The 27,662-nt window shown below is 40.4% G+C and overlaps 1 protein-coding gene across 3 annotated transcripts in view; it reads right to left on the bottom strand.

Annotated features, from left to right (window-relative positions):
* dennd1b (DENN/MADD domain containing 1B) overlaps positions 1-27,662 on the bottom strand; it is a 106,993-nt gene that overhangs the window by 6,291 nt on the left and 73,040 nt on the right. For 2 of the 3 annotated variants that reach the window (XM_023269876.3, XM_023269878.3), the window contains 9 exons: positions 23,797-23,922; positions 19,572-19,673; positions 13,990-14,080; positions 12,599-12,639; positions 11,028-11,063; positions 10,465-10,521; positions 8,900-8,989; positions 669-754; positions 139-361 (listed from right to left, as the gene is read on the bottom strand). In XM_023269876.3, coding sequence (XP_023125644.2) covers positions 139-361; positions 669-754; positions 8,900-8,989; positions 10,465-10,521; positions 11,028-11,063; positions 12,599-12,639; positions 13,990-14,080; positions 19,572-19,673; positions 23,797-23,922 — 852 coding nt within the window. The remainder of the gene's footprint in view (positions 1-138; positions 362-668; positions 755-8,899; positions 8,990-10,464; positions 10,522-11,027; positions 11,064-12,598; positions 12,640-13,989; positions 14,081-19,571; positions 19,674-23,796; positions 23,923-27,662) is intronic. The other variant, XM_035947978.2, reaches the window with a different exon arrangement.

The following is a 27,662-nucleotide window of genomic DNA, read 5'->3' as shown; positions in this document are numbered from 1 at the left end:
TGATGGAATCTCATGGTAATGCTCCATCACATCATTTAAATCTACTACACACTGATATGTATGAGAAAAAAATGATATTGCAAAATAAATTGCAACATCTGTCAGAAAAATCATAAGTGGTCTTCCTTTCTTGCATACCGGGGCCGTGTAGTCTAAATCATCCATGGACCTGAAGAAGTCCAGGCTCTTGGCAGCGCTGAGTTTTCCTTGTTCTATTGTTGTGGTGTTCAGAGAGTCCAGGATTTCCTCGAGCAGGTTCATCTGGCCTGAGCGGGAGGAGTCGATGTCCAATTCTAGAGAGTAGGAGTCATCACTGTCCTCGGTGTATGAAGGGACGTCACCGCTGTCCTCTGAGGAGATCCTGCATTTAGAGGAGATACAGCAATGTTTAATCATCCCCATATATGATTAATAGGATTACTCTGAGAAGTGCAAATCTAATATTTAATCTCATTATACAATAATCCACTGTCTGCAATTTGAATCAGTTCATGCTGTTAGTAAATGTGTCCACTTGGGGGCAGTATTATCATGAGGAAAAAGAATGACGCCCTGCTTGGAAGAGCACTTTTCTATATGTAATCAACTTTTAAATTCATCAATACAATGTTTTCATATGTTGACATATATATATTTCAAATCAAATGAGATTAGCTTCAGGGACTTACTTGCTCGCACTGTCCAGCTCATCATCGTCGAGCCCGTAGCCCAGATCTCGAGGGCCCATGCTCATGGGAGACTTGTTGAAGTTCTGCTGTTAATGAGAACAACAAAGCAAGTGGATGCAGTTAGACACTTAGAATAACACAATAAAACAATAAAAGTGGACCCGAGGGGGTTTCAGCATCTCAGCTTAATAATATAAGACTCCTGATAAGCACGGACTCTGGAGGGAATATGGTGTTTTGCTGAGGTGTAGCTTTTCATAAAACTACAACTCAGGATTCAACAGAACAAAAAAAAAAAAAAAAAAGAAAAAGATGTGGGTCTGTGTCTGGTGGGTCCCCATAAGACAGGACTAATAGCTTGTTTTAATGAGCCTGGACCCTGAGGGTGGAGACTGAATTTGTCAAATTTGGGTCTCGGGATAAAAATCTTTAAGATCCCCTGCAGTATTTTATCAAACTCACCATTATTTGGGAACTGCGAGGTACTTGAGAGTTAAAATATGGATACCTACATTAATCATTTGCATACTTTGCACCAGCGCATGTGATTGTATTTGTCACTGCAGAGCGTTGAATGATCAGCGTGTACTGTAGCTGTCTGACACAGTGGGTTTAATAAGCCACCTGTGTACCGTGTTTAATGGGCGGGTTAAGGAAGAGACAGAAGCTTTACAGAGCAGGGCAGGACTCTCCCCATGGGAGCCCAAATCTGCCCCAGGCCACTTATTAACATGCCTTCCACTACCACGCACATGTTCCCCTCACTGTGTGTTCATGTTCACGGATGTTAACACTATCTGTCGTTTTCTAATTTACACTCTTTGCATTTACCTTTTTATATTTTAATGCTAACCTCCCGTGTCTATTTTTTGGGGCAATATCTCTAATTGTACTTCTGTCTCTGTGTTTTTAGACACAAACAAGCATTCGTGGGGCTCAGTAAACATGATCGTACTGCTAACAATCAGTGTGTGCTGCCATTAGTGGGCACTGCAATGTTTCCTCTGATTTTTTAACGCTGGCGTAGCTCCACCTGTTTTCTGCATGTTTCTCTGTAAAGTCACGTTAGCCACATTATCACAGCCGATCACTGGCAAAAAGAATCTTTACAACCTTACAAGGAAGGGAGTTTAATAAGTGAAAACAGTTTTGCGCGGTGGTTTTGGTAGAAAGAAAATACGAAAGGTGCACACAAGACCAAAGAATGAAAGAGGATGGTAATTAATGAAAAAAGGAAGGAAGGAAATGTAGAGAGGTGAGGAAAGATTCCTCAAAGCCCCAAAGAATGATGGGAATGGTGTGTGTGAGAGAGAGAGAGTGTGGTGAGGGGTGGGTTGGAGGGGGTCAGTATTGGAACCGTGAACCAAGCCGGTCTTGATTAGCCGACACAGTGCCAGCCAGACAGGCGGAATGTAACGTGTGGCTGGCCTGGCCTCATTTAGGGCCTGTGTTCGGCCACGAAACACACACACACACACACACCCACACACACTCAAATATACACACCCAGTCACATACGCACCCTATTACAAAAAAACACAAAGAGTTAAAGTGCCATTTTCTCCATAAAAGTCAGTGAAGGAGATGTGTGCAGTAGCCACTTAAGCCTCTCAGCCATCGGGCTAAACACGAACACATGTGGTGGCACTGCTGATTGGCCAAGCCGCTCCCCTTCCATGGTAGCTTGGAGCTATAATGAAAGAGATTTCAGAGGGGCTCAGGCCTGGGATCCCTAAACAGCCTTTAATGGATTCCTGTGTCAGGGTAGTAAATCTGGGGCCAGGCCGACATGCCAGCCAGCCAGAGCGGGCCAGCAGAGCGGAGATGCACCTGTGAGACACTTGGGGAGGGTCGGCTTTGGACAGAAATACTTGCACACAAACACTCAAGCATATGCGGTGTGTGTTCACGGCACATGCGGTTCTTTAGACTGTTCATTTGTGCAGCGGGGCTGTGTTTAGGAAGGCAGGGCCTCTCTCTGCGTCTAGGTGTTTATTAAAGCAAGGTGAACCCAAACACAACCAGACACAGGTCATGAAGCCTGGCCCTCTGATCTCAGTTACAGCTTTGGTGCAGTCTACTCAAAGGAAGTTCCACAGGGAGCAGTAAATGGATGGTACCTCACTTCACGGCTTTATCAATTTGTCATTCCCTCTCTTCACTGTGACCCTTTAGCGCAACAGTTAAGATTAAACTATTTACAACAACCGAGCATTTTACGATAGAAGCGCCAAATTTGGCGCAGGAGTCGGTTTATCGCACTTTTCAAAAACAGCCAACATACTGCATTCATTTTACTGGTAATCTGAGATACAAAGTGCGCCTTTGCCAGTTACTTATCATAATATTACTGCTTCTCCAGAGCTGTCAAAACCAACGACAGCAGTTAAATCTGAGATCTAAAATTAGTTGCACTGTATGTCAATGTAAACAACAACCACCACACAAATATAAAGATATTCACAATGAGATATTCTCAACCAGTGCAAACAGGTCTCCTGTTAAAGCTGTGACAGCTATGTCACCATCCCATATCTCCCCAGGCCTGACAGGACAGTGGAAAGCATGAAATCGGAGAACAACAGATTATCATACTGCTCCTTCATTAGCTTCTCGCTGTCGACTAATGGGAAGCTGAAAGGTGAAAATGAAAAAGTGATTCTCGCTCCATGCCTCCCCGTCTCTCATTTTCTGCCTCCATCAGTCTGCTGTCAGTGACAGATGTCACCATTTCTATCTGTCTGGCTCTCCATTCGTTCCTCTCCACCTCGTCGCCACGACTGAGACTGTTCAGAGTGCAGACAGCGAGAGAGTCGGGAGGAAACAGGAGTCATGAAAATAATAAAAATGGTCACGTTATTCCTGTAAAACTAACTCGATCCAGGATTTTGAAGATGCAGAGAAGCATCTTGTGTTTATTAAAAACAGAAAAGTTTTAACATCTCATGCAAACTGAAGAGGGGAACACATTTCATTATTTTTTATTTTTGGGGTTGTTTTGTTTTTTTATTAGTTTGATTTGTGTCTTTGAGCAGCTGGCTAAAGAAGAAAAAGAATGTTCCTTAATTCAGTTGAAACTTTAGATGTGTAAAAACATCAACTACAAGGGCAAATGATGGTAGAACTGTAAACATGACTAAGCTGTCCTTCACTTGAACCTTTTACACTCTGGCTCTCCTGATGTGAAAAGCAAAGGTGTGAAACATATGTTAGAAAACACATCTTCAGATTAGATTTGTTTTTTAAAAAATCATTGAATTTCTGTGGTTATGAGGGGAAAATAGTGATCACCATCCACTTTAGTAGCTGCATTTGGAGAAACAAACTTTCCGCCCCTCTTGCCTTCCTTCCCTGCATGACCAGTTATGTGGAACAACTATGCCTCTCTGTGACTGGGCCAAACGCTAGTGGACTTTAATAGCTGGTCTTACATTATACATTTCATATGGTATTTCTGAGTGGGCTCTGATCTCACAGCTTGGCAGGGAACGTAAAGAGATGCCGGTAAAATGCAAACAAACCTTGGGGAGAAGCAAAGCCTTTGCAGAAGTACGGCCAAGTCTGTGTCTGCCTGTTTAAGAGCTGCTCACTCAAAAGGAGGGGGAAAGTGTTTGAGGACAGATCTACTGCTCCTCCGTCCAACTGGCTGTTGCTGAAAGCCTGCTTCCTTTCCGCTTAAAACAGGAGCCATATAAAAGAAGGAGAATGTGCATTATGCTCATTCTGTCAGAGGAAACCAAACTCATCCAGGTGTCTTTCTGTGAATGAGTGGGGTGCAGTACTTTCAAGCTGCCAGGAGATGGCACTTTGGTTTCAGCCAAGAGGTCGGTTGATCTCTGAAGAGGGGAGAAACTAAGCGAAGTGGAGAGTACAAATGCATACAAATAACCATGAAAACACTCACGCAGCAATGGACAGAGCCAGCGCACTTAAAGTACCCTGTGATACATGCTAACTATTCACCTAACAACATTTATCCACAATATTATTCTTACTATGAACATTATTAGCATTATGAGCTATATTCTACTTAAATATGCATCAAAAATGTAATTGAGTTATGTCAAACGCACACTCTATAATCTACAGTTCATTGATATACTGTAAATGCTTACTAGCTTTTCGCTTTACCCACAAAGTATCCATATTGTCCATATTAAAGCATTTTAAATAATGTACTGAACATAATGCGCTCACAATGTCTATGTAATTTATTATGAGCAATACTTCAAGTTAAATGTCATCGCATTATAAATACATGTTAGTATAAAAATGTTCAGAGAGAAATGATTCATCTTGAATTTACCACAACATTAATGTGCATTTCTCACAATACACTTAGCAAGTTGTGTCAACAGCGTACATATGTCCGCTGGCCATGAATACATGAACTCCCTCCTACTGTTGCAGCACAAACACTCACCCAAACCGCAGCCTTGACTTAGGTATCCATGTGACTTTGTTCCTCTGTTTCATATCTGTGTTGTCTCCCTGTTTCCCCTCAACCCTGAGCTGTTTTCCAGGCTGGCAACTCTCCTGCCTCACCAGGTGAAGAGTCCAGAGCCTGGGGCTGAGCCTGCTGGCTGTCATTGTCCATAACACTGTCCCAACCTCTGCTCTCCTCTGTGCTCTTAACAGCTGTCATTCTGTTGCCTCCAACCTGAGGCAAACCGCTAAATGCATGCATGTTTGCGTGCACACTGAGTGCACACTCAAATCCACCTTTATGCACTAAAGGGCCGAGGTACAGACTTTCTTTTCTATTTTGCAGATGCTTACAGCACAATAACACAGAAAAACACACACACACACACACACACACACACACACACACACACACACACACACACACCAAAATGCTAAATCTTAAACAGAATCTGGTGCTCACACACAAAACCATACAGGAGCCAGAACAATGGTTGTTTGTCGTATCAGACAAGAAGTCAGCAGTCCAATTCAGTCTTGTTTTTGTCAAACGAAAGGATTACTCCTACATTCTTAATCAACACGCTCACCAAACACTACAAATCACCCACATCGCCGGATACAGCTGAAATATGAATGCATATGACAGCAGCATCTCCACTTTGGTACATGTGTTGGCTGATCAAATAGAATGTGAATTTCAAAACTCTGATTATTTTGCTATGATTAATTAAAGGAGCTTCTCCAGGATCATTCATTTCATTTCAAGGACAGACATAGAGATGTTTGCTTAAAAAAAAAAAAAAGGGATGAATGATAAAAATGTATCAGGCTTTTTCTTTCATACAGGAGTGTGGAATGTCTCTAATCAAATCACATTCTTGGAGTGTCTGATGACAGCATTTCTGGATTCATCCAGCAGATAAATGAGACTGTTGGTCACTTGGTTAAAGGTATTGACACAGGTAAAGATCTACATATTTCTATAGCTGAAGATACAATTAAAAATATGTAATTCAGTGGAGGTGCAAGTCTGATAAATAACTTAACAATACTACCTACATGATGAGTTTTTGTTGATCTTTTTCAGTGGCATGCTGATTCCACTTGTTGGTCAAAAAAGTAAATTAATGACATTGAGTGTAGCTGTTTCACAAAATCTACATGACCTTAAAAAATCTTCATTTGATTATATAGTTGCTAGATTTTTAGATTTCCATTATCAACAAAAAGCATCCTTCCTGAACCAAAAGTTTCTTTTTCTGTTGAATTTAGCTTCCTTTTTTTGAGTTTCTGAATACAACTGCCAGATTATCAGGTACATCAAACTAAAATTAATGCAGCACATCCCAACTTCATGATAGTCATAATGTTCATTTTTAAATGAAAAATATTTTAAAGCAGTTAAATCTGCTTATTGTGCTGCTGTGTGGAATTTTACTGCCTAACAATGAGAGGTGTCTCCAATATTTACTCTAGCCCAGCTGATTTAATTGGTGTGCAATATCAGCTCAAGAAAAGCAATACTCCCTTTCTTATTGTAGGCGAATTAGGTGAATAATATTTTTAATATTAAAAATTCAAGACTGTCATTGCAAGGTTGAGGCAAGTTTTGTACCTGTGGACTGAGACCAGATCTTGCAGGTTCGTCCACAGAGACAGAGGCTGGGACGTTTTATTTAAAAATGATGAGTTAAGAATAAGGTAGGGCAGCCAAGCAATAGGAAGCTGTGTGTGGGTGTAGGGGAGGTATGTGGATAAAGGTGCCTTTTGTATTTTTTTTTTCATTTTACTTAACCTTTACTTAACCGGTTAAGTCCCATTGAGATCAATTTCTCGTGCAAGGAACACCTGGTCAAGACAGTTGTAGGCAGAACAACAGTATCAACATTTTATAGGAAACAGGCTCAAAAAAAGGCACAAAGAATGAAAAGAGTAAAAACAACAGGTATGTTTTTCTCCAACTGAAATGTAAATGTGCTGTACAATAAGCAATCAGGTGAAAGTAAATATAGTGCTAGCATACAGAGCAGCTACTTCAAAAAACATCAGGAAGGAGTCGTTATTTCATTATGTATTTGCTAAATAGTCTTGCTGTGGTATTTTATAAACAAAAACATTCTTCCTGAAACAAGAATGCATATTTTGTGTGTGTCTGAATGATTTTTTTCCTCCTGTTTTGAGTTTCTAAGTCATTTCCCTTGGTTTGTGGGAGATTAAAAAAAAAGTTAACATGACTATCCTGAAAACCAAAAAAAACCACTGCAAGCATTTACAATTTCCGACACAATTTCCAAACGAATGTTTTGAAGAGCTTCAATCTTTTAGGGGCTGCTGCACACTGACAGGCCATACATTATCAAGACTTTCTTGGCTTCTGCATTTTCAGTCTCGGTTGTAGTTGACAGAGAAGAATCTTGGGTCATCAAACTTTAGACACTAAACCCAAGAGACTCTGCAAAGGGTTTCAATATGTACGGTTTAGAGTAATATACTGATAGGGTACTATGTGCTATGGCATAATTATATAATAAACTATCTCGGTCTGAATTATGAGCAATAATGAAAAACCAGAACAATGGCTAAAGAGAAGCTGATTGACTCTATATAAACACAAACACACACAAAAGCAGTGCTGTGGGACATGCTATCCTGTGTCCTGTGTGTCCCTCCTTCAGTGGTCTCCAGGGACCTGTTACTGTGGCAATGAGCAGGCCTCAATGGCATGAGCAGGGGTGTGAGTGTATGTATATCCTGCATAAAGTGTGTGTGTGTGTGTGTGTGTGCGCGGTGCACACCAGCTGCATGTTAACTGTTAATCTGTGTGTGCGCTGGCCCGTCTTTGTGTGTGCGCTGGGGGGAGGGTGTCCGAGGAGGCCTTTAGAAAAGCCCTAATTGCCGTTCCTCTCCTCTCCCCGGCCGTCACACCTTCCTCTGCGAGGAAGACTTTCCAGCCTCATCACACACACAGGGAACACAATGCTAATTAGAGACAGCACAACCTCTCCTAATCACACTCTTACATGACTGGGACCAAAATGTCACTGTGTGCATGCCGGCATGTATTTGTGTGTGTGTTTTTTTTTTTCTTATGCAGAATTGGAAGTCCACTTGCCATATATTCATTTTAGCAAGAGGTGGAAAGGCTCCAGCTGGGGCTGCAGAGGTTTACTGTATGTATGAGGTGGGAGATATAACTAGGAACCCTGAGGCTGTATGCATTTCCATTTACGCTACACAATGGTGTCTTATAATTAAACTAAAAAAACATTCTGAACTCTCCACAAATATTATTGATGAATGTGTATTTTATGAGCTTGCACATCACATGCCAGCTCTGCACACAACAAAGAAAAAGCCTGCTATCCACTTATGGTGCACAAGCAAATTCTTCAGAGGAAATGCTGACCAGCAGATGAGTTGCTTCGACTGTCCGTGCTGTTCAGAGGAAAACACTGAATGTACAACATGAGTGCGTTGAAAAGAAAAAATGCTTATCATTACATTTGGCACCCTGACAAACTACTGTACTTCCAAGAGCTTTTACAAGAGAAGAGAGAGGGAGAGAGATAGGGAGAGGTGGGGGAGAAAGAGGAGATGGGATGGAGATAAAAAGATCTGGGGATAGAAAAAGGAGGGGGGGAAAGAAGCAATGAGAACAAAAAGTGGACAGAAAAGAGTACAGAAGTGGAAGACTGAATCAGTGAATCAGTGTCGGTCAAGTGAAAAGTAGGCTCTGGTATGATCAGTCAGTGTAAATGTAGTTAACTCATTTACTGATGTGCATCTGTGGGTGTGTATCATACCCGTCTCATCTTCTGCAGTCTCCTTGGAGACAAGCTCTTGGTGCTGGTGGGAGACCCTGCACAGACCGTCATCCCCTCCTCCTCTTCTTCCTGAGAGAGAAGACGAACAGAAATCTTTGAGTTTCTGTGTTATAAATGACTCAACCTGACTAAAATATGTGTTATCTGAAGGATAACATTTATATCTACATTCATGGAAAAGAAACATACCACACATTCAATAACTTATACCAACGTCAAGGTTTTTGTCCAGTTTGTTGCCATTTTTCACGAACACATAACTACAGGGTAAAAGATCAGTCTCCTATAGGTCCATATTTTTTGTATTTTCAACAAATCTCATTATACTCTCTTATTTGTTCAGTCATAGCAGCTTATTCCTCAGTGTCATAGAGCTCCATTGTTAAAATGGTTCATAAAAGTGAGCCACACAGTTTGATGTGGTGACACTTTCATTAAAATGGAACATGGCTGCTGCAGTTAATCAGGAGTCAAACCTCCTACAGCAGAAAAAAATCACTAACCAAACCAGTAGCACAAAATAGTCACCAACAAATGCAGTATAGGTACCTATTTAAATACATTTGGATAAAAACTACAGCACACAGTGGCTTTTTTTTGTCCTCACCTCGCATCTCAGAGGCAAAAATGTGCTATTGAAGTTTGAACATACCCAGAGACAAAATATTGCATTCTGAGTTTTGTGAGATTTTTCAACAGTAAAATATATAGATACACCTTTAAAACATTTTTTCTATCAAGTTATGACAAAAGGAACCATGCTAGTCATCTCTGATCAGTTTGATTTCAATATTTTTGTGCCTTTATGTTTCTCAATTTATTAGTCTGCAGCTGGCAGCAACAAAAACGCACTGCAGATCGTGAGCTATCAGAGAATGATCTCTCATTTGAATGAACAGGAAATCTGTTTAACTTGAAAATCAAATAGATTTCTGCACCTCTGTTTGCCTCCTGTGTGTGTGTGTGTGTGTGTGTGTGTGTGTGTGTGTGTGTGTGTGTGTTTGTGCGCGGATACACAGTGCGTAACAGAGTGCATGCTTCTTGTTCATCATCAGTGCCCTCTCTGCTCAGTTTCCCACTGACAGATCAAACTGCTATTGCCTTTTCAAATCCATCAGGCTTATGGAAACATACACCTAGTTACATTAGCTTTGAGGAAATCACAGGCTCACTGATGAAATATGCAGACAATAAAAGAGAAAGAAGGGTCGGGGCTCGGATGACATGACAGGCCATAGCCAGAGGGGCGCTGGTTAAAAATGTACAGCCCTGAACAAAGCGCTAAGCAGGCTTCAACAGTCATTAAAAGGCCCCTACGTCAGAATCACACGCTACATGTAAAGCAGCCTTCCTGTCTGTTTCTATGAGGGAGGCATGTGTCTGTCTGTGAGCCTCAGAACCGAATTGTGTGTGTGTGTGTGTGTGTGTGTGTGTGTGTGTGTGTGTGTGTGTGTGTGTGTGTGTGTGTGTGTGTGTGTGTGTGTGTGTTTGCAAGCCTCTAAGAGCACGAGAGTCAGAGAGGTGTGAAGGTTCATGCAGCTCACCCTTGCTTTAAGTCTGCCCTTAATGTCCCGGATGCCCCTCTTGGCGTGAACCTTGGCCTAGGAGGGAAAATAACACACACAGACACACACACACAGACACACACACACACACACACACACACACACACACAGATTACTAATCAAAACATGTTGCATTAACATTCTGTTCTGGCTTCATGTAACATCAAGAAATGCTTTGATCCCTGTGGCAAAAACACGGAGACAAAAGGCTGGATAAGAGAGCCTTGCACACTAGCAGGAGGCGATAACATGAAAGGGCACCCTGACCACCTATTGTACGGCACATAACCACACGGCACTGCTCATCAAACATTCACTAGTCAGGAACAATCTCCCATTAGCTCAGCAGCCAATTACAACAGACAAGTTTTTAGGGGTAATTTTCATATATTCAATAAATTCAAGCAAAAATGATTAGCATTCTCCAAAGAAGCCACTAAATGTCATCTGAGGTCTACTTCTACATATTTTCTTTTTTTACCTCGAAAGAAAACAATGCATTAGGCTTTAAGCATTTTAAGGAGTTCTGTAATAGAAAATACCTTTGTCACAGCTGTGTTGAAGAGGGCTCCTCCTCTCTGGAACAGACACAGAACACTATTTGTTAGTCACTTAGAGGCATTTTGGGAAAGTACATTTCTTTGTAAACGTATTTTTGGGGCTTTTTGCCCTTTTTTTTTGATAGAACAATGGGTGGTCCGGTCAGTTGGGTTTCGGATTATGAATCCACTGCTCAGGAAGTAAGTGTCTTAAGCATTAAGCTACCGGGTTCCCCAAAGTTTCGACTAATATGCAAACATTCAAACAAATCTTTCTTCTAGGTTAAGTATTGCTTTACAGAAGAAAACAGCGCTGGGTAACGATGCTATTGTTACTGACATTTACTGCAATGCTCTCTTCAAATTGCCCTATTAACAGTTCAGAGCAAGCTAAAACTAAAATCTAACAAAAAGTGACATTTAACAGCATTTGAACAGACTGTTGTCTCATTTAAAGCATAGCAGGTGAGCACATGTATTGCTTTCCTGATCAGATTTTGCACCCATTTACACAACGATGTACAGAATCTTTATCGATACTTCATCAATCCCCACAGGAATCATTTTCAAAACACAACCACAGCTCTGCAGCTTGCTAATGGTTTTATAACACAATTTCAGTAAAAAGTGGTGACACCAGACAAAGTATCACATCACCAAGTCGTGATGAATTGCGCGATTCATAGCATTCAGGTTTTTATTTAGAAGCAGCCTAAAACAGTGATGGAAGGGAATGTATGTGATTGATTTCTACTTTGAGCTGTGCAGACTGACATTAAGGTGCCCAATATCTCTCTGTGCCTTTCTTCTTTTCTCTCTCCGAGTTGCCGCTTCTCTCCTTTGGCGTCTCACTCCTTTTCTCTCTGTTTGGTCTTTAGTGTAAGCACAAAGCATCAGCTAAACGGCTAAACAGAGTAAATGGCAGACAGCGTTTCAGAAGTTGGCAGAGGGAGAGGAGGAGAGGGGCCGAGGTGAAGGCCCCTCTTATAGATCCCTGTCAGTCAGGAAATGTGAACTTTAACAAACCTTTGAAGAGCACTCTAGAGAACTAATTCAGCCTTAGCTGACGGCGTGGGGAGAGAGGGGGGTGAGGGAGAGATACTCAGTGAGAGAGAGAGAGAGAGAGAGAGCGGTGGGGGCTGTGACAGAGATGAAGAAAAGGGAGAAAGATAAAGACAGATAGATAAGAGAAGAAAAGGAGAGGAGGAAAGAGCCGGAAAGAGATGAAGGAGGGAGAGACGTATGTTCTTGGGTTGGTTCACGCCTGTGTTTGCTGCCAGATCAACATGTCATGTCGGAGGACGTCTTGTCACGTCAAATCACTTCTGTCTCCCTCCCTGTCTGTCTCCACTGTCCTGCTGCACGCGCCGCTTCACACCAAACTGCACTCGAGCCGGATCTGTACATCCAGGCAGCGCCTTCATTCCAAAGGCAACACCAAGACTTCAAACACTGAGTCGTGTCAATCATGCTTTCAATTAAATATAACCCAAGAAAAAAAATGACTGGTAAATAAAACAAAAAAAAAAAGACCATTGATAAAAGCTGTGATAAACAAGACATCCTGTGAATACCTTTACAGTGTGCATCCATTGCTGGTAGGACCTTGAATTACCTGAAGGGATGTAGAAAAGATAGGAAATATGAATTAATCATTTTGCACTCAGTAGCTCAGTATTAACAATGTGATGCCAAGACAACTAAATATTACACTGTGATATTATATAGTCTCAGAACAAGACACACATTTGCACATTATTGCATTTATTTCAAGTTTTATGTTTTTATATATATATATATATATATATATATATATATATATATATATATATATATATATATATATATATATATATATATATATATAAAAGCTCAAATATAGTGACGATACAGACTGACTGAACTGTGGTTGATTTGAAGTATAAAACAGATAAAAATAAAGACCTACAATACTCATTGTCTTTGATATTATTTCCTCTCCAGCTACTTTTTAGCAAAAAGCTGCAAAGTACAATATGTTGCATTTTTATCCCCAGTGTCCTCAATAAGAGTATTTTACTGTTTGTGGTAAAATGTAATTCAAAGAAATGGATTTGTGAGGACAGATTGGAGGATTGTTTTACAGTGGAGATTTTTTTTGGGATTGCTATTAAATGTTTAAAGTTCAGGATGAACAAGCAAAATGATATGGTGGATATTTAGCTGCAACACTGGGATGACATCGCTTGTTTTCTTGCCAACTAAAACCTGAGGTGTTATGATCAAAACAACCTAATTTGTCTGAGCTCTCCTGTGGGATTCACACTTAAACTTCTGATGTCTCGTTTAGAAGAAGCTCAATTCCTTTGTCAAGTTTCTTTTGCTAAAATCAATCAGATTTACATCTGAAATAAGTTCCAATAAGGATTTGTGCTACAAATACCACGCAATATATTAACAGGATGCAGGTCAAATATGACAAATTTACTAACTGAACCGAAGAGGTTGAGCTTTACACTGATTTATGCAACTTTAAGTCATAGGAATAATCTTATTCATATAAATATGAACTAAATTCTACATACAATTTATTATATTAATATTTCAAGGTCTTTATGTTTATTGCAGCTGTGTGCTCAAACAGCATCCTTCAAGTCTTACTATAAAAATTAGTTAAAGAGAGAATTTTTTTTTTTAGTTGTTCAAGATCGCTGCAGTACACTAGAAAATCTAGAACCCGTTTAATCAATTTCTCATCAGTTTTGCACATTTACTGTTTTACAAGTTTAAGACAGAGCTGTATTTTATGGGGCCATTGAAGGGGCTTTAAAATCTCCTCTTTTTATTTTAACAACTTCAAAAGTTTCTCCTTGGTCTGTTCACTGTTTTTCACATTTATCACAGCACAACAGCTTCTGTGTGTTGCATTAAATATGCCAAGTAAATATAATGCAACTAATTGATAGACAAGACTAGCACTACTCACTTCCACAGAAGCCCCCCTCTGTGATCTCTTCTTCAAACACGTCGGTGAAGCCGCGGCCTGCGTTCAATTTGGCCAGCCGTCCGTCGATGAACTACAACCATAAATTACAACATGCTTATTAAAGAAGGGAGGAGGTGGGGGATGTGGACACACAGATACACGTACATACACACAGATTCAAACAGTCCAGCCGCAGAGGGGTGTTATTAATCCTACCTGACGGAAACTACATCCCAAGATTAGGTGGGCTGCAGGTAATAGGGATTTGGTAATGTGGAGCAGGTGAGGGATTAGAGCAGCAGACTACATGCTGCACACTGTCTGAGACATGAGGAAGTTTCATTTCCTCCCTTTATAACATGGAGCGCGTAAAACTCCGTCTCATAAATATGGACTTAACAGCCAAGACAGCTACACATTTCATGAGTGCAGTCACAAATGCACATAAATATGTTACGCAACCATAAGCAAGCACAAACATTGACAAACGCATAACTCAACATGTGAGATTAACAGAGAAAAAGTAACGGCATTCTTCAGATAAAAAGCGTGAGAAATAGCTTTTGACATGAGCGAATAAAAGCAGGGGCAAGATGGGGGGAAAAATTAAATTACATTTGTAATCAAAGGCCTTTGTTCTCATAGTTTTACTCAGAGCAGTTTACATGGTTTACATGTGACCCTTGTTTGTCATTTTTAGAGAGAAAAAAGCCATCTTTCTAAAACACTGATTATTAAGAAAATCCTTGAATTTCACCAAAACAATTATGGCATTGTAGATTACTCAGTCACACACATGGAGCACTGTTTTCCATTAAGGAAATCCAACCACAATGACCCCAAGCTGCTGTTAGTTTCCTGTCCCATTGCTTATAATATCAGCAAATCTCTCCATTGTGACATTATCAGGTTAATTTTGGTGAGTTTCTCCCTCTGTGCAACTGTAATAACCAAGTTTTGCAAAGGGCATAAAAGCTGACATTCTACAGGTTTGATTTTTCTTCCTTTTTTTTTTTGGTCTGGCAGTTTCTAATCATTTTCAGCCTTAGACTAAGATATTTTCAACACATTGAAAGTTTTTTTGTGTGAACTTAGGAGGAAAAAGTAGGCAACAATCTGCACTTGTGTAATTCAAAATAATTAGTGTCAATACATGGACATTTATTGACTGATGATTCCGTTAATTAGCGATCAACACCTCCTACTGTTCAAGCACTCTTTTACATTTTCTAACAGCAACAACAAAGCCAAACTATTTATTTGAATGCAAATACTTCAGTGCAACATACTGTCCGATATTTGTTTTTAAACTGCAACAGTCCTACTCACACCCCTGCAAGTGTGTCCAAAGTGTAACAACAATATATGTTGCTCTTGGGTGCAGGTCCTCGGGGACAGCCTGCTAACTAGCGACCGACACGGCCACTCGCTCCTCTGGTCAGAAGAGCTGGAAACTCATCATTAGATCATTTTAATGAGAGGTGAGACTGCAGGTTCCAGCCACTGCTCAGCTCCATGGCTGGCCCAATTAGTGCAGATAATCAACCCAAATCATCACCTAGCCAAAGCCTCCACTTATGCCCCCCTCAGCCCTCCCCCAGCTCCAGCCAGATTACCTGCCTCACTGTGGGCCTTAATTAGACATTACTCAACAATGGCAGACTGTGATCACCACACTCTGACACACACACAAACCAACCCTCAAAAAAAAAAATAAAAAAAGCTCACTCGGGTACACATGCGAGCTCATGAGCACGTACACAAACACATGAACAAAAGACAAGGGCTCATTTTCTTTGTTTTGAGAGTGAGACCACAAAAAATAAGGGAAAAAAAACTCCAAATCAGGGAAGCGTCATTTAAATGGAAAACTGGACAGAAATAAAAGAATGAAAAAGCATTAAAATTTTGTTGAAATTTGTAAATATAGTCATAGTATAGCTACTTATATCACTGTTAACTTTGACCAACAAACCCAAGCTAATCTACATTTGTGAACACTGCCAAGCCACACTTGGAGGTAATCCTGTTCTATTATTTTTGCATCTACATGTCTTCTTGTTTCTTGTTGTCAATGCAGCCAGTAGGGAGCAAGATTTTCCCCTTCTGGCCGCCAGCAGACTGACTCAAAGGTTGATCACAGTGGTTCAGGTTTAAACTCAGCAACTGTGGAGTCAGAAATTATTATATATATATATTAGGATTCTACTCATTTACTGACATATAGATGGAGAGGTCACAGGAAGTGCAATTAAATCCTTATTTGTGACTTCTACTCAACACACTTCTTATCTTCCTGCAGGGAGGCTTTCAAGGTTGGATTTAGGTTTAAAGCTTGCCACCATCTTTGAAGGTTACTCAAGCAAGGAAATCCAGATTTGGGTTGAATGTTGGGGCAACAATTATCACTGATTTACATGCTGGGATACATGTCAATCATGCACATGAAACACTATTCTCAAAATGTCCACAAAGACACATGTTGTGCTGTACAGTTAGAGCTTTTAACATCTAGTATCCATTTGTAGTGCAACATGTTCATCTATTACTCTTTATTGCTGCTACAACAACATTTAGATTCCAGTTTACTTCAAAAAGAATGGCGGATGGTTATTTATCAAATGGATGCATATATATATATATATATATATATATATATATATATATATATATATATATATATATATATATATATATATATATATTTTTTTTTTTTTTTTTTTTTTTAATTTATTTATTTATTTATTTATTTTTTTAATCTGGCAGTAAATAAAAGCATATAGCTTAGTTTTGTCAGTAAATGGAAGAGGGCTCCATTACCCAGTCTGTGCTAACAAGATCCACGCACGACAATGTGAGTGTACTTGTGAGTATGCACGAGTGTAGGAGCTGAGGATGGTTGATAAGAAGCAGGTTAATGTTGACAGACTTTCCCCCGCATTCTTTCAGGAGATTTCTCCCACTTGTTCTGTTCTGAACAGAGACAGGCTGCTGGACTGAGCAGAGAGGAAAAAGTCTGGGAACAGAAGCAAGTTAGAGGGTGAAACTGTGACATTTAAAAAGGTATGTAGCCTATGTGTCTATATATTATAGGGTTGGCTTAGTATCCGTTACTCATTGAGAGACACATTTGTTTCTGCTTTTGGTCACGTCACTCAAATACACTCATCTGGTTAGATATGTGTGGATTAGACAAATGCAAAAATTGAGCATCATCTATTAAAGGCCCTTTTATATTTAAGCAATTTAGTAGGTGTGATTATCCAAAACCGTAACTGTAAGATATTTCTTGTAATATAGTTATTAGAAGCCACTGTTGGCCCTGAATGTCATGTAACAGCACAAGGGTCTTTCTGTCCACTCAACCATTTAGCTGCTGTAGTTTTAATAATGTGCTGGTGAATTTGCATGAACAACTTCATGTTGCGCAACTTATGAACCTGTCAGTTGTGGCTGACTATGGAAAAAAAGAGGTGCTTTACTGGGAATGAAAACACCCAAATCACAAAATAAAGTGCATGTAGAAAAGCAATTTCCTGCTGAGATGGTAACACCTCAAACTCAGGTAACACCTTCACATTATGCACATGTGGTTCAGCACGTGTGCAGTATGTGTTGTGGTCTACAAAGTCTAATAATATGGTTTACATTTTGGACGTTTAACCTGGTATTGTTGACATAAAGCTGGCAGTGTAAAATCACACACTTTGGCCATTGTTTTCAAATGATTAAATACTATAGGCCTGATTTAAATATGTTCTATCATACTGTTTCATTCTAGCTGAGCACTGAGGACTGTTCCTTGATAATTGAGCAACCCAACCTGTTTGTTTACTCTAACCGAGCTCAAAAACGGTAGCTCTGATGCCCCGTGGTTCCCCTCTGTCAACAATCCCACTGGGACTTAAACATAAACTGTTCATTTCAACTGGAGAATAGGGAAAACAAACAAGAAAGGAAAATAATTAATTAAATTAAAGTTTTAAAAAGATTGTAATCCCTGCTCAATGCAACATTTGTGGATTTTATCTATTTTTTGGATAAGAACATATATAGCAGACCCAGTTGTAACCCTCAGCATATGTGGCTGTTTATGTTTTTTTAATTAGAGGAAATGCTAAGAAGTCATCATACACCTGATCAAGGTTTAATCATGTGACAAAATACACATATTGGATTAAGATGAGTAACGGGGCAAAGGTTTTAAATATAATAACAGTTGGTATATAAAACATTCAAAACAATGAGCAGCAGTACTGGAAAAAATCCAAGCCATCTCCAGTCCCAGGGCGCGTACTTATCCATATAAAAATTAATGTGTGCGTGTGTGTGGCCATGCAAGCCGAGCAGTGTTTGCGTGTTTGTGAGCGGATGTGGGTCATGGCCGGAGCAGCACTCGGGCGAACCACTGGCCTCGCTCACTTTAGTAGAGAGAGGAGTGGAGGAGATAAGCTCACCCCATCCCCTGTGCTGGAGAGGAGGAGGAGATAAGGGCCTGTTTCCCAATGCTACCACTGAGGCAGGAGCCAGCCGGGAGGATGCTTTGAACTGCTGCTCGCTATCTGCTCTTGCCTGGGAAAATTATAAACGGAGTGTCCAGAGAAACAAAAGGCTGATTGAGGGGCTGCTGTGTTGTACTCTCGGGGGTAAATCACACCACTATCATGGGTCAGAGAGCACAAAGAAAAATTCAAGGGGTGAGAGGAAATTTTCTTCGGAGCCAGAGGTGTCTCTCCACTCCGCTCTGGCTCTGCTAAGTTTAGTATTACTGAAGGGATTTGGGGGGGAAAACATATTAAGAATACATGAGTGATTTTTAAGGGAAACCACGCATGAATAAAGGATACCTGCTCGCGCTCAGACACAAACACACAGCACATAAATACACATATCACCGCAGCAGAGTTTACAATATCTGCTAGCGGTGAATATTCAATTTTTGCAGGAGCAAGTTAAAATTCTGGCTCCATTTTTTGCTTACAGATATGTTGAAGACAGAATCTAAAATTGATGTGGTCTTGCACAGTCAATAGAGAGTCAACATTTCTGACTTATCACAGTTTTGTTTGTAACCCAGATAAAATTGAACAAACAGAGAAAAATTAAGTTGTTCATTCAGAGATAAGCACAGTAAACTGTTTCTCGGGGTCAGTAACCATCTATAATCCCAGGCCCCTCGCTTCCACATTCCTCTGCACTCTGAACAACCACACTGTTGATACTAAATGCTAACTTTACCCCGATGACAGTTCACTGAGCGCAAGTGAAGCTGAGACAACTTTCATCTGTACAAAAAAAAAGAAGACTTTCACACTTCTGAATAAAAAACAGCTTTAAAAAAATCAACTGATGCTGATGGAAGAGCACTCAGGCAGCTTTTTCTGTTTGTGTTTGCCTCTAGTTTACCAATTAGAACTGTGCGTCAGTCAGGATGCTGATATGTGCCATATGGGCTGATGATTGTGGATCCTCTTTTTATATAGAAGACATAAACTTAATGTAATGTCAACAAGCATTTTTTACTGGTTATAACATGTAACATCAGTACTGGGTAACAGAAACACACATGCAGCTGTTTGTACCTGTTTGAAGAGCTGCAGGTTGACAGCCATGGACAAGAAGTTCTTCATGGTGCTCGAGCGATGGTTCACAAAGCTCTCTTCACAGAATGTGATCGGCTCTCCCTGTGGAGTCCACGGAGACATTATTGGCAAAAGAAAGAAAGTAAACAATTAATACAATTTCATTTTGGCTCACTTTAGCTCAGATATGAGTCACAGGAAGAAAGGCAGGTGCCTTGACATGCAGGGGGTCTACAGTAAACAATGTTGTTTATAAATTGATTCATGGGGCTGAGATCGTTACACACTGTAAAAAGTCTTCTCTAACCAAGGAGTATTTCATCTGATTTCTTCATTAGTGAGCAAAGACAAACAGAAAACGAGTCTAAAAGTGAGGCAGGAAGGAGAGAGGAAGGAAGAAGATATAAATGAGAAAAAAACTGAAAACAGTCTCGGTTAAAACAGATCCCCTGGCAGCGTGCACATGATCTCCCCCGGACCAGAAGACAGTGTCCCAGTAAACTCCCCGCTACTCCACATGAACGCATTATCACATTATTACTATTTCTTACATCATGTCTGTTGGCCTGTGAGCTATAGACATGGAGGATGGCAACAGAAACACTGCAGGCCAATCACACGCTGCCCCACGGTCATTTCCAATTCATGTTTTCTCATAATTAACATAATTCTCACATATTTCAATGATGCTCCAAATTCTTCTGAAGTAAAACAATGTGCTTTGTCTGTTCCAGGCCATGAGCGCAGTGTGGCACATAAAAACAACTTAACAACACTGGAGACTAACCCCATTTTTTCAGGGATGGGCGGATGATACCGGTGGCCCAAATTACATCACAGCAATGCAGCTCCACTTACATCACTAAAAGTTTTTAAGGCACATTCTCTTGTATAAAGTTGAGTTGAAAGCAGCCTCACTTGTTTAATCAGCTTTGGCTGCTCCAGCCTCGGACCACTCTGAGGCTAACAAAACCGAATAGCATACCGAATAGCTAACTGCTACTGAATAAACTTTCCAAGTATACAGTACTCTGTATCCTGCAAAATCCTTTGGTTCACACAGGCCTGCACTGAATGACAAACACAACTGCTAGGGGATCCTCACTACTATACTACTGAACAAAGTCTAAAGTGTATATAGACAAATAAAGCTGGCTGAAAACGTCGTATTTAGAGAAAAAAAAAACACTGGGCTGGACTGGTACTGTAACTGCATGAAAGGAAAAGGCCATCTTATTTCTCCACAGTATAAACATCTTATTATATTTTTTTTAAAAATGTAATAAGGGTTTAAGGATGAGTCATTTTACAGTAAATGCAGAACGATGAATGATGCGCTGCTTGTTAACGTCCTCCAAGGTTGCTGCAATTCATGTGGTTAAGTTCATTCATACATTCAGCACTAAAAATGTGTTTTTAAGGACTTCATTTTATCACATTATTTACACATGACACACACTGGACCATCCTCCATATACGGCATGTAAGCTGGAAACCAATCTTGTAGCAGATTGAACCACTTGTTGGGTTTAATAATTAAACTGAATATTACTGTTAGTTGTTTTTTTATTTAAATGGCAAGGATTGGTGTCTTTACATTCAAGAGTAGCTTTCATCGTGTGTCACGCTTAAATGCTTTACTTATATAGGATAATTGTTTCATGTGTCTGTATTTGGTGCTTGTGCACACTCTTGTTTCATGGTGGATTAAATCTGCTTTATTGTTGTTGGTAAAAATTTAGGTCACTTCCACAAAACAAACTGTACCTTTACATAGACCCAAAGATTCTTTGAAAAAACTGAATCTTTCTGCAATTAGAATTTGTACCGATAAAGGTTTTCGTGTCTAAAATAGTCTTTGCTACTTTGAAATCTGTGATGACACCTCAGCCACACTCACCCAGCGTTTTCACATCTGCTTGTATGGCCTGAACTGGTTTCAAGTCTACTAGGTAGAACTTTAGCTTCTAATTCTGCTCTCACATAGTTGAGAGCACAGAGCCATGAAATGAGCACACGCACCTATCCAACTTGGCTCCATCAGTGGTGGTAAAAATTAATTTGAAATGTTATTTCAGGTTCTTTTGTCAGACATGTGTCATATACTGAGCTGTTGAGAAACACCTGGGGGGAAAATCGAAGTGAGCCGAAACTGATGACCTAAGAAATGCCGGTATAATCAGCTGATTGCTTTTCAACTCATTATCATTTTCCAGTTTTGTTTCATTTACAACTCAGCAAGACTCCCTCTCAGTATCCACACCCCTCCTTCTGTCGAGGCATATGGGTCTGTGAACCACAGAGCGCAGCTCAGCTCTGTCGAGGAACATCTTTTCTTCAGCTTAGAACAATGAGTAGCTCAGTCATATTCCACAAACACTAGAACGCAGGGAATATCATCAGTATCTTCATTAAATCCCAAGCGCAGCTCGCGTATGTTTGTGTGTTAGCATGTATGTTAACTCCAAGGCTTTTATACAGACTCTGTCTAAGAGAAAACACGGTGAGAGCGTGAGTGAACTGAGAAATTACTGCGTGTTGTGCTCACACACACAAACACACCAAGTCTCAGTGCTTGTGTCAGAGGGGAGGCAGTTTGTTCATATACTGTCTGTATACAGAGAAAAGAGAGACAGCATCAATAATGTAGCATCTTGACTCCGGGAGTCCACAAAGTCCAATTAATCTCAAAGCCAAAGGAACAAAGGCTTCGCTATTTGACAAACAGGACATGGTGTAGTTTGCTCTGCTCTGACTCAGACTTGATAAGCAGAAAAGATCTAGAAATGAAATGTTAGGGGGGCTTAGTAAAGGAGAGTTAAACACCAAAGGTGGCTAAAAGGGATCTTCAAAGGGTACGTCCTGACTCTTTTCAGCTCCTCTGACATTTCACTGCCTCAGACAGGCCCACCTTAGCTCTGCGCTCCGACTCAAAACACACCTTTTACCTTCAGTCAAAACTGCCCCAGTCTAAACACACGCTCCATTCATCCAAACTAAGACTGCTACAATGTGCTGCACATTCAGAGGAGAAAATGCATGATATTAACAGCCGTGAATACTTCTGCTTACGAATACAGTCTGTGGCCTTACAGGTTTTAATAGAGGTTTTGTTGTTATTTATGCACAGTCAAAACAACTATAAGTCCATTTGGGACTTTTCCACTGTAATTACAAAAATTACCGATAACAAAACTTCTACAAGAAAATATACCCATTTGATGTGGCTCAATTGGAAACAAAGCTTCATCTCAGCTTTAATTTACATTAAAATGAATTCTTCCACAGGAAAGGGGCTGCAGTTTGGAACCCACTATGTCTGACAGTGAAGAACCTCTTCATGGTCAGTACTTGCTTATGTGAATTATGAGTGCCTTATTTTGGCACGCTATTGTTTTATATTATGAACTTCAACCTCAATTTTATAGCACCATGTATGTTTTATATATGTGAGCATGAAATCGATCATGCAGCACATGCGTAGAAAGAAACAGAACAGAAACAGTTTCTCCAAGGATGAATGTTCTGACCTAGAAGCAAATGAAGTATCAGCAAGTGAATATTTATTAATATAGCGTTATAATTATTGTACAGCTGTACACTGTACAATTTAATGGGCATGTGAACTCTGCAAGAACTACATACTATAATTACTTTAAACATTTGGCAAAGATATTCATTTTCTTTGGAATATCCAGTGAGTATTGTTGATTTTTAAAGATTCCCTTTGAACATCATTTGAATCCACTTCTCTTAAGGACTGAAAACAAATTTAGAGGAGAAGTTGAGCCTGGCTATAGTATATAAAAATAAATAATGAGTAATAATTTGCTATTTTTACCTGAGAAATTAATGCCAATAACTCAACCCTAAAGCAGGTGAAACTGAGACCTGTGGATATCTCAGAGATACATTTTAGAAGTTTAAATGCTCTAAGTAGCATGGCCAAAATTTCTTTCACCTCTTTTGTATTGACATGGTGATGATGGGAATTCTAGAGATTGGTATGTGAAGAAGAGAACATATAAAACCAAAACTACCTGGAAACTAGTAACTAAAGGAAAGTTATCAAAATGAATTATACTTTTAAAAATGAGTAGCCTAAACATTGTGCCTTACTCTGTTTTTGATTTTCAACAAGTTTATATTCCAAAAAATATCTTTTACAGTAACAAAGCTCTAATAGGACGATGATTGTTAGAGATTATTGGCACTGGATCCTTACAGGTTTGTATCTGAGGGCATCTCGGTAGGAACCAAACAGAGCGGCCTGCGCTCTCAGGAAGGCCCTGGCCACGCCACTCCCTGTTGCCGTTGACTGCTTCTTCAGCTTGCTCTTCAGAGAGGACACCTGGTGGAAAGCATAAAGAGAGAAAGAGATGGAGAGCAGAGAGGTGGGAAGGGGGGGGAAAGGGAGATATGGAGGGGTAAAAGTTAAATTATCACCTCTGAAATTGGTGGAGGAAACAGCTAGCCCATTCTGGGTGTGAAGTATCACATTTGCAGGTCATCTCAAAAATGGAAAGAAAAGAAAGGGAAAAGCTTCAGCCTTTCCTTCAAGCTTAACTGTTGTGCTGCTGGGAACACCTGCTGCTTTGCTAATTGAGCAGAGCACGGGGGCGGCAAGAGGGAGGGGACAGCAGAGAGGAAATAGAAACTCGCATCTTTGCTCTTCCTCTCTCACCCTCTCTCCTCTCCATGCTGCCCCCCCATCACCTTCATGCTTTTTTCATTTCTCTATCCATGCCGTGTTCTCCTTCTCCTTCTTTCCAGCCCTCCTGTTTTCCCCTCCCCTCTTGGCTCTCCCGGACTCCCTCTAGAAAGGGATTCTTGACATAAAACGTCTTTAATTATTTTCCCCTCTCCTGGCTCTGTCTCCAGGACTCCAGGCGAGACTGGAGGAGCAGCAGGCCCAAGCTTGTTTTAGGATGACAAAAGATTCACCCTGGCCACCGGGCCCTGGGGAGCCTGGGAAGGAAGTTGTCAAGAGGCTCTCCTCACCTGCTCAGCAGTAGTCTGACTGTGTTGTGGCAGCGCGAGGAGGAGGCAGCGATGGTGAGGGACTGCTGCTCTCTGTGTGGGCTGTGCCAGCTTTGCACAAAAGCAGAACATTTGATTGGGTTGCACAGCAAGTCGAGATAACTATAATGCAGCTTGGTGTGGGCTGTTGGCAGTAGCATGAGCTCGAATCACAGTCTTAAAAGAAAATAAGTTTAACTTTCAACTTTAATTAGTGAAAAATTTATCAATTGCAATTCCTAACTTTATACCGTTTCATTCCATATTATATACCGCATAAAAAATAAACTCAGAATCATATAAAAATTCTACAATCAGTGCTTAATCTCTCTCCATGTACTACTCTGTAGTTGAATTCAATGTTAACAGGACAAATGGAAGCAAAACTCTCCTTCTTTCTTCACCAGTCTGCTGCCTGAACATGGGGCAAGAACAGTGCCAGCACAGCTGACGTGTGAAAAGTGTGTGTAAAACAACCCCCGAACAGAGCAAATTAAGATTTCCGGTTAGCAGGTTAGCCCTCTTCGATACTAACACTGCATTGCATATTTCACCAGTTCGTTCAATCAGCTCCTAACACACTGCAACATGTGGACTGTGCGTTTTGAGTGTCTCAGGTGTTCGACTGTTAATTGTCTGACTTGTCCACCTCTTTAAAGCAACATTAAATATTTATCACATTCTTCTGTATTATTAGGATTTGCAATTGGTACTAGCAGTATTTTCAAGCTGGAAGATAATGATGAAGTGATGAAAGCAGCAAAAAAAAAAAAGTGAGCTTGAGTCTACCATTTAAATGACCCCCGTTCTTCTGCGATGTGATAAAATTTTGATGGGGTCTATTTCGATCAGAGGGGGCCAGATATGTCATGCTGTGAAGCTGCAGTGTTGGAGCGATATTGCGGTCTGGCATGTGCAATTAGCCTATGCGGAAAACTTCAGGGAGGAGAAGCCAAGTGTTAGCACAGCTCATACAGAGGACAGGCAGAGAGGAACAGAGAGGCAGAGAGAGAAAGAAAGAAGGCGAGACAGAGAGAGTGGCAGTCTTAAACTGGGACAAAGACAAAACGAACAGTGTTGATTCCTGTCCCCTGGGCTTTCTCACTCTCCACAACGTCCCCGTGCTGCCATTGCAAATGCTCCCAGGCATCAAACAGAAAGTTTATCACGGTTAAATTAACAAGTGTCATCTCCATATTCACTCATTGTGCTAAATGCTTTTATGTTTATGTAAAGCCCTTTCTGGAATTAATATTTCATGTTTATGTGCATTTTCACAGATTTTTTTCATCCTTGCAAATCATTAAATTGTCTTTTTTTTTGGTGGTGGGGTGGTGGAGAGAATCAAAGCGAACACAATGTCAGTCTAAGAGGGGGAGGCATACCCCAAAGACTGTCAGAGAAGATGGGATAGTGGAGTTTACTCTGCACACAGCTGAGTTCTGTACAACAGCTTTGAATGGGTGAGAGCACTGCAGTGGCAAACACTTTTTAATGAGGTGGGGACACAATCACTTGTGTTTTTCTTCCCTGTGTTAGAAAAATGGGTGATAAAGCGATAAGTCCAAAGTCTCACCTATATTTATGAGAGGGATAAAAAGTGAAGAAATGTGGTGATTAATTAAATTGTCACATATAAGAAATCAAATATAGTCGTAATGCATGAGGACAAATATAATTTTTGCTAATAGAAATCAAAGCACACGCCACAGTGTGTTCGTTCACATACCCGACACAAAAAATAAATGTGTATTTAGTAATTGGATTTTGAATATGGCGCCTACGCTACAATCACCAGGTATGCCTCCACGGTAATGGCTCTGTCAAACTAATTAACTTCTACAGTTTGAGTGAAGCTAACGAGATGCGTACAGGCATCAGAGGAAGGCCAGGCTCTACAGGTGATAACCCTATTTGGCAGTGACATTTTTTAGTGTAAAGTCACAGTGGCGGTGATGAGATCAAAGGCAGAGAGTCCCCCATTGGGTCCAATTAGAACTATAGCATTGTACAGGGAAGGGGTGGCAGGGGGGAAGAGAGGGGAGTGGGTGGTTGGGGGAGAGGAGGGAAAAAAAATGTTGAGTTATGATATTCATAATCTATGCAGAGAGGCCTTTCCAGTACAGGTCTTCTCCCCATAGCTGTGATCTTTTCAATTTACATCAAGGGAAGATGGTCGGGGATGAAAGCAGGGCATCCAAGGCGCACAGCCCACAGAGGGCAGACATGGGGCCTCATTAAGGCCCAGCCCAGCCAGCCCCAAACAGGGTTTGAAGTGCGTCACATAAAGAGCATGGGGTCAAAGGTCAGACATAGAACAGATCTCCATTTAACTCTCCAGCTGGAGATGGTAATTAGCAGGTGCAATGATGATCCCTGCCTGACTGTAAGGGATGATACCACTATAGGTGACACCAGGCATCTGTGTGAATGTGTGTGGGCACCCGTGAACGTCTTCGCACACATGCTGCCTCGACACGTCCATATATAACATCTATGAAGGATACCAACTCATTTCATGCATCCATGCATGTTTATACAAAATATGCTGGTAGCATTGTGTGTTTACTACATTTACACCTACACAAGCATTTAGAGAATATATATTCAAAAAAACTAAATTGTGAAGCGAGGTTGCTGCTACTGCTCTATTCTTATGCTCAAGCCCATGAACTGATCTTAGTTCTATCACTTCACATTGAGCAAGAACATACGTAATATTTCTAGAAAGTAATAATACAATCAGACCACAAGACATAAGAAACCTACAAACTCCCACTTTTAATTCACAAAAAAACCCAAAACAAAACAATGCATGATAAAATGTGGGAGCCTGGCTGACAATTTTATATTTACTGTTAACGAAATTCAAAAAATAAAAACAGCAAATAAAGGAAAAAGTTACTCATAAATTCTGAATATATATTTAGAATTTTACTCAAAATTTTCACTACAGCATAAAAAAAACTCTCCCAAATAATGACCCTGACGCTTGTCTGTTGTTTCTTTTTTAAAAAATGAATAAAAAGTTGGGTTTTCTTCTCACAAAAAAAGAGAATGTTTTGTTTAAGA

The sequence above is a fragment of the Amphiprion ocellaris genome, chromosome 2 (genome assembly GCF_022539595.1).
Source record: "Amphiprion ocellaris isolate individual 3 ecotype Okinawa chromosome 2, ASM2253959v1, whole genome shotgun sequence".
Classification (NCBI taxonomy): Eukaryota; Metazoa; Chordata; class Actinopteri; family Pomacentridae; genus Amphiprion; species Amphiprion ocellaris.
Note: the sequence above shows the minus strand (reverse complement) of the source record. Positions and strands in the feature narration are given on the sequence as shown.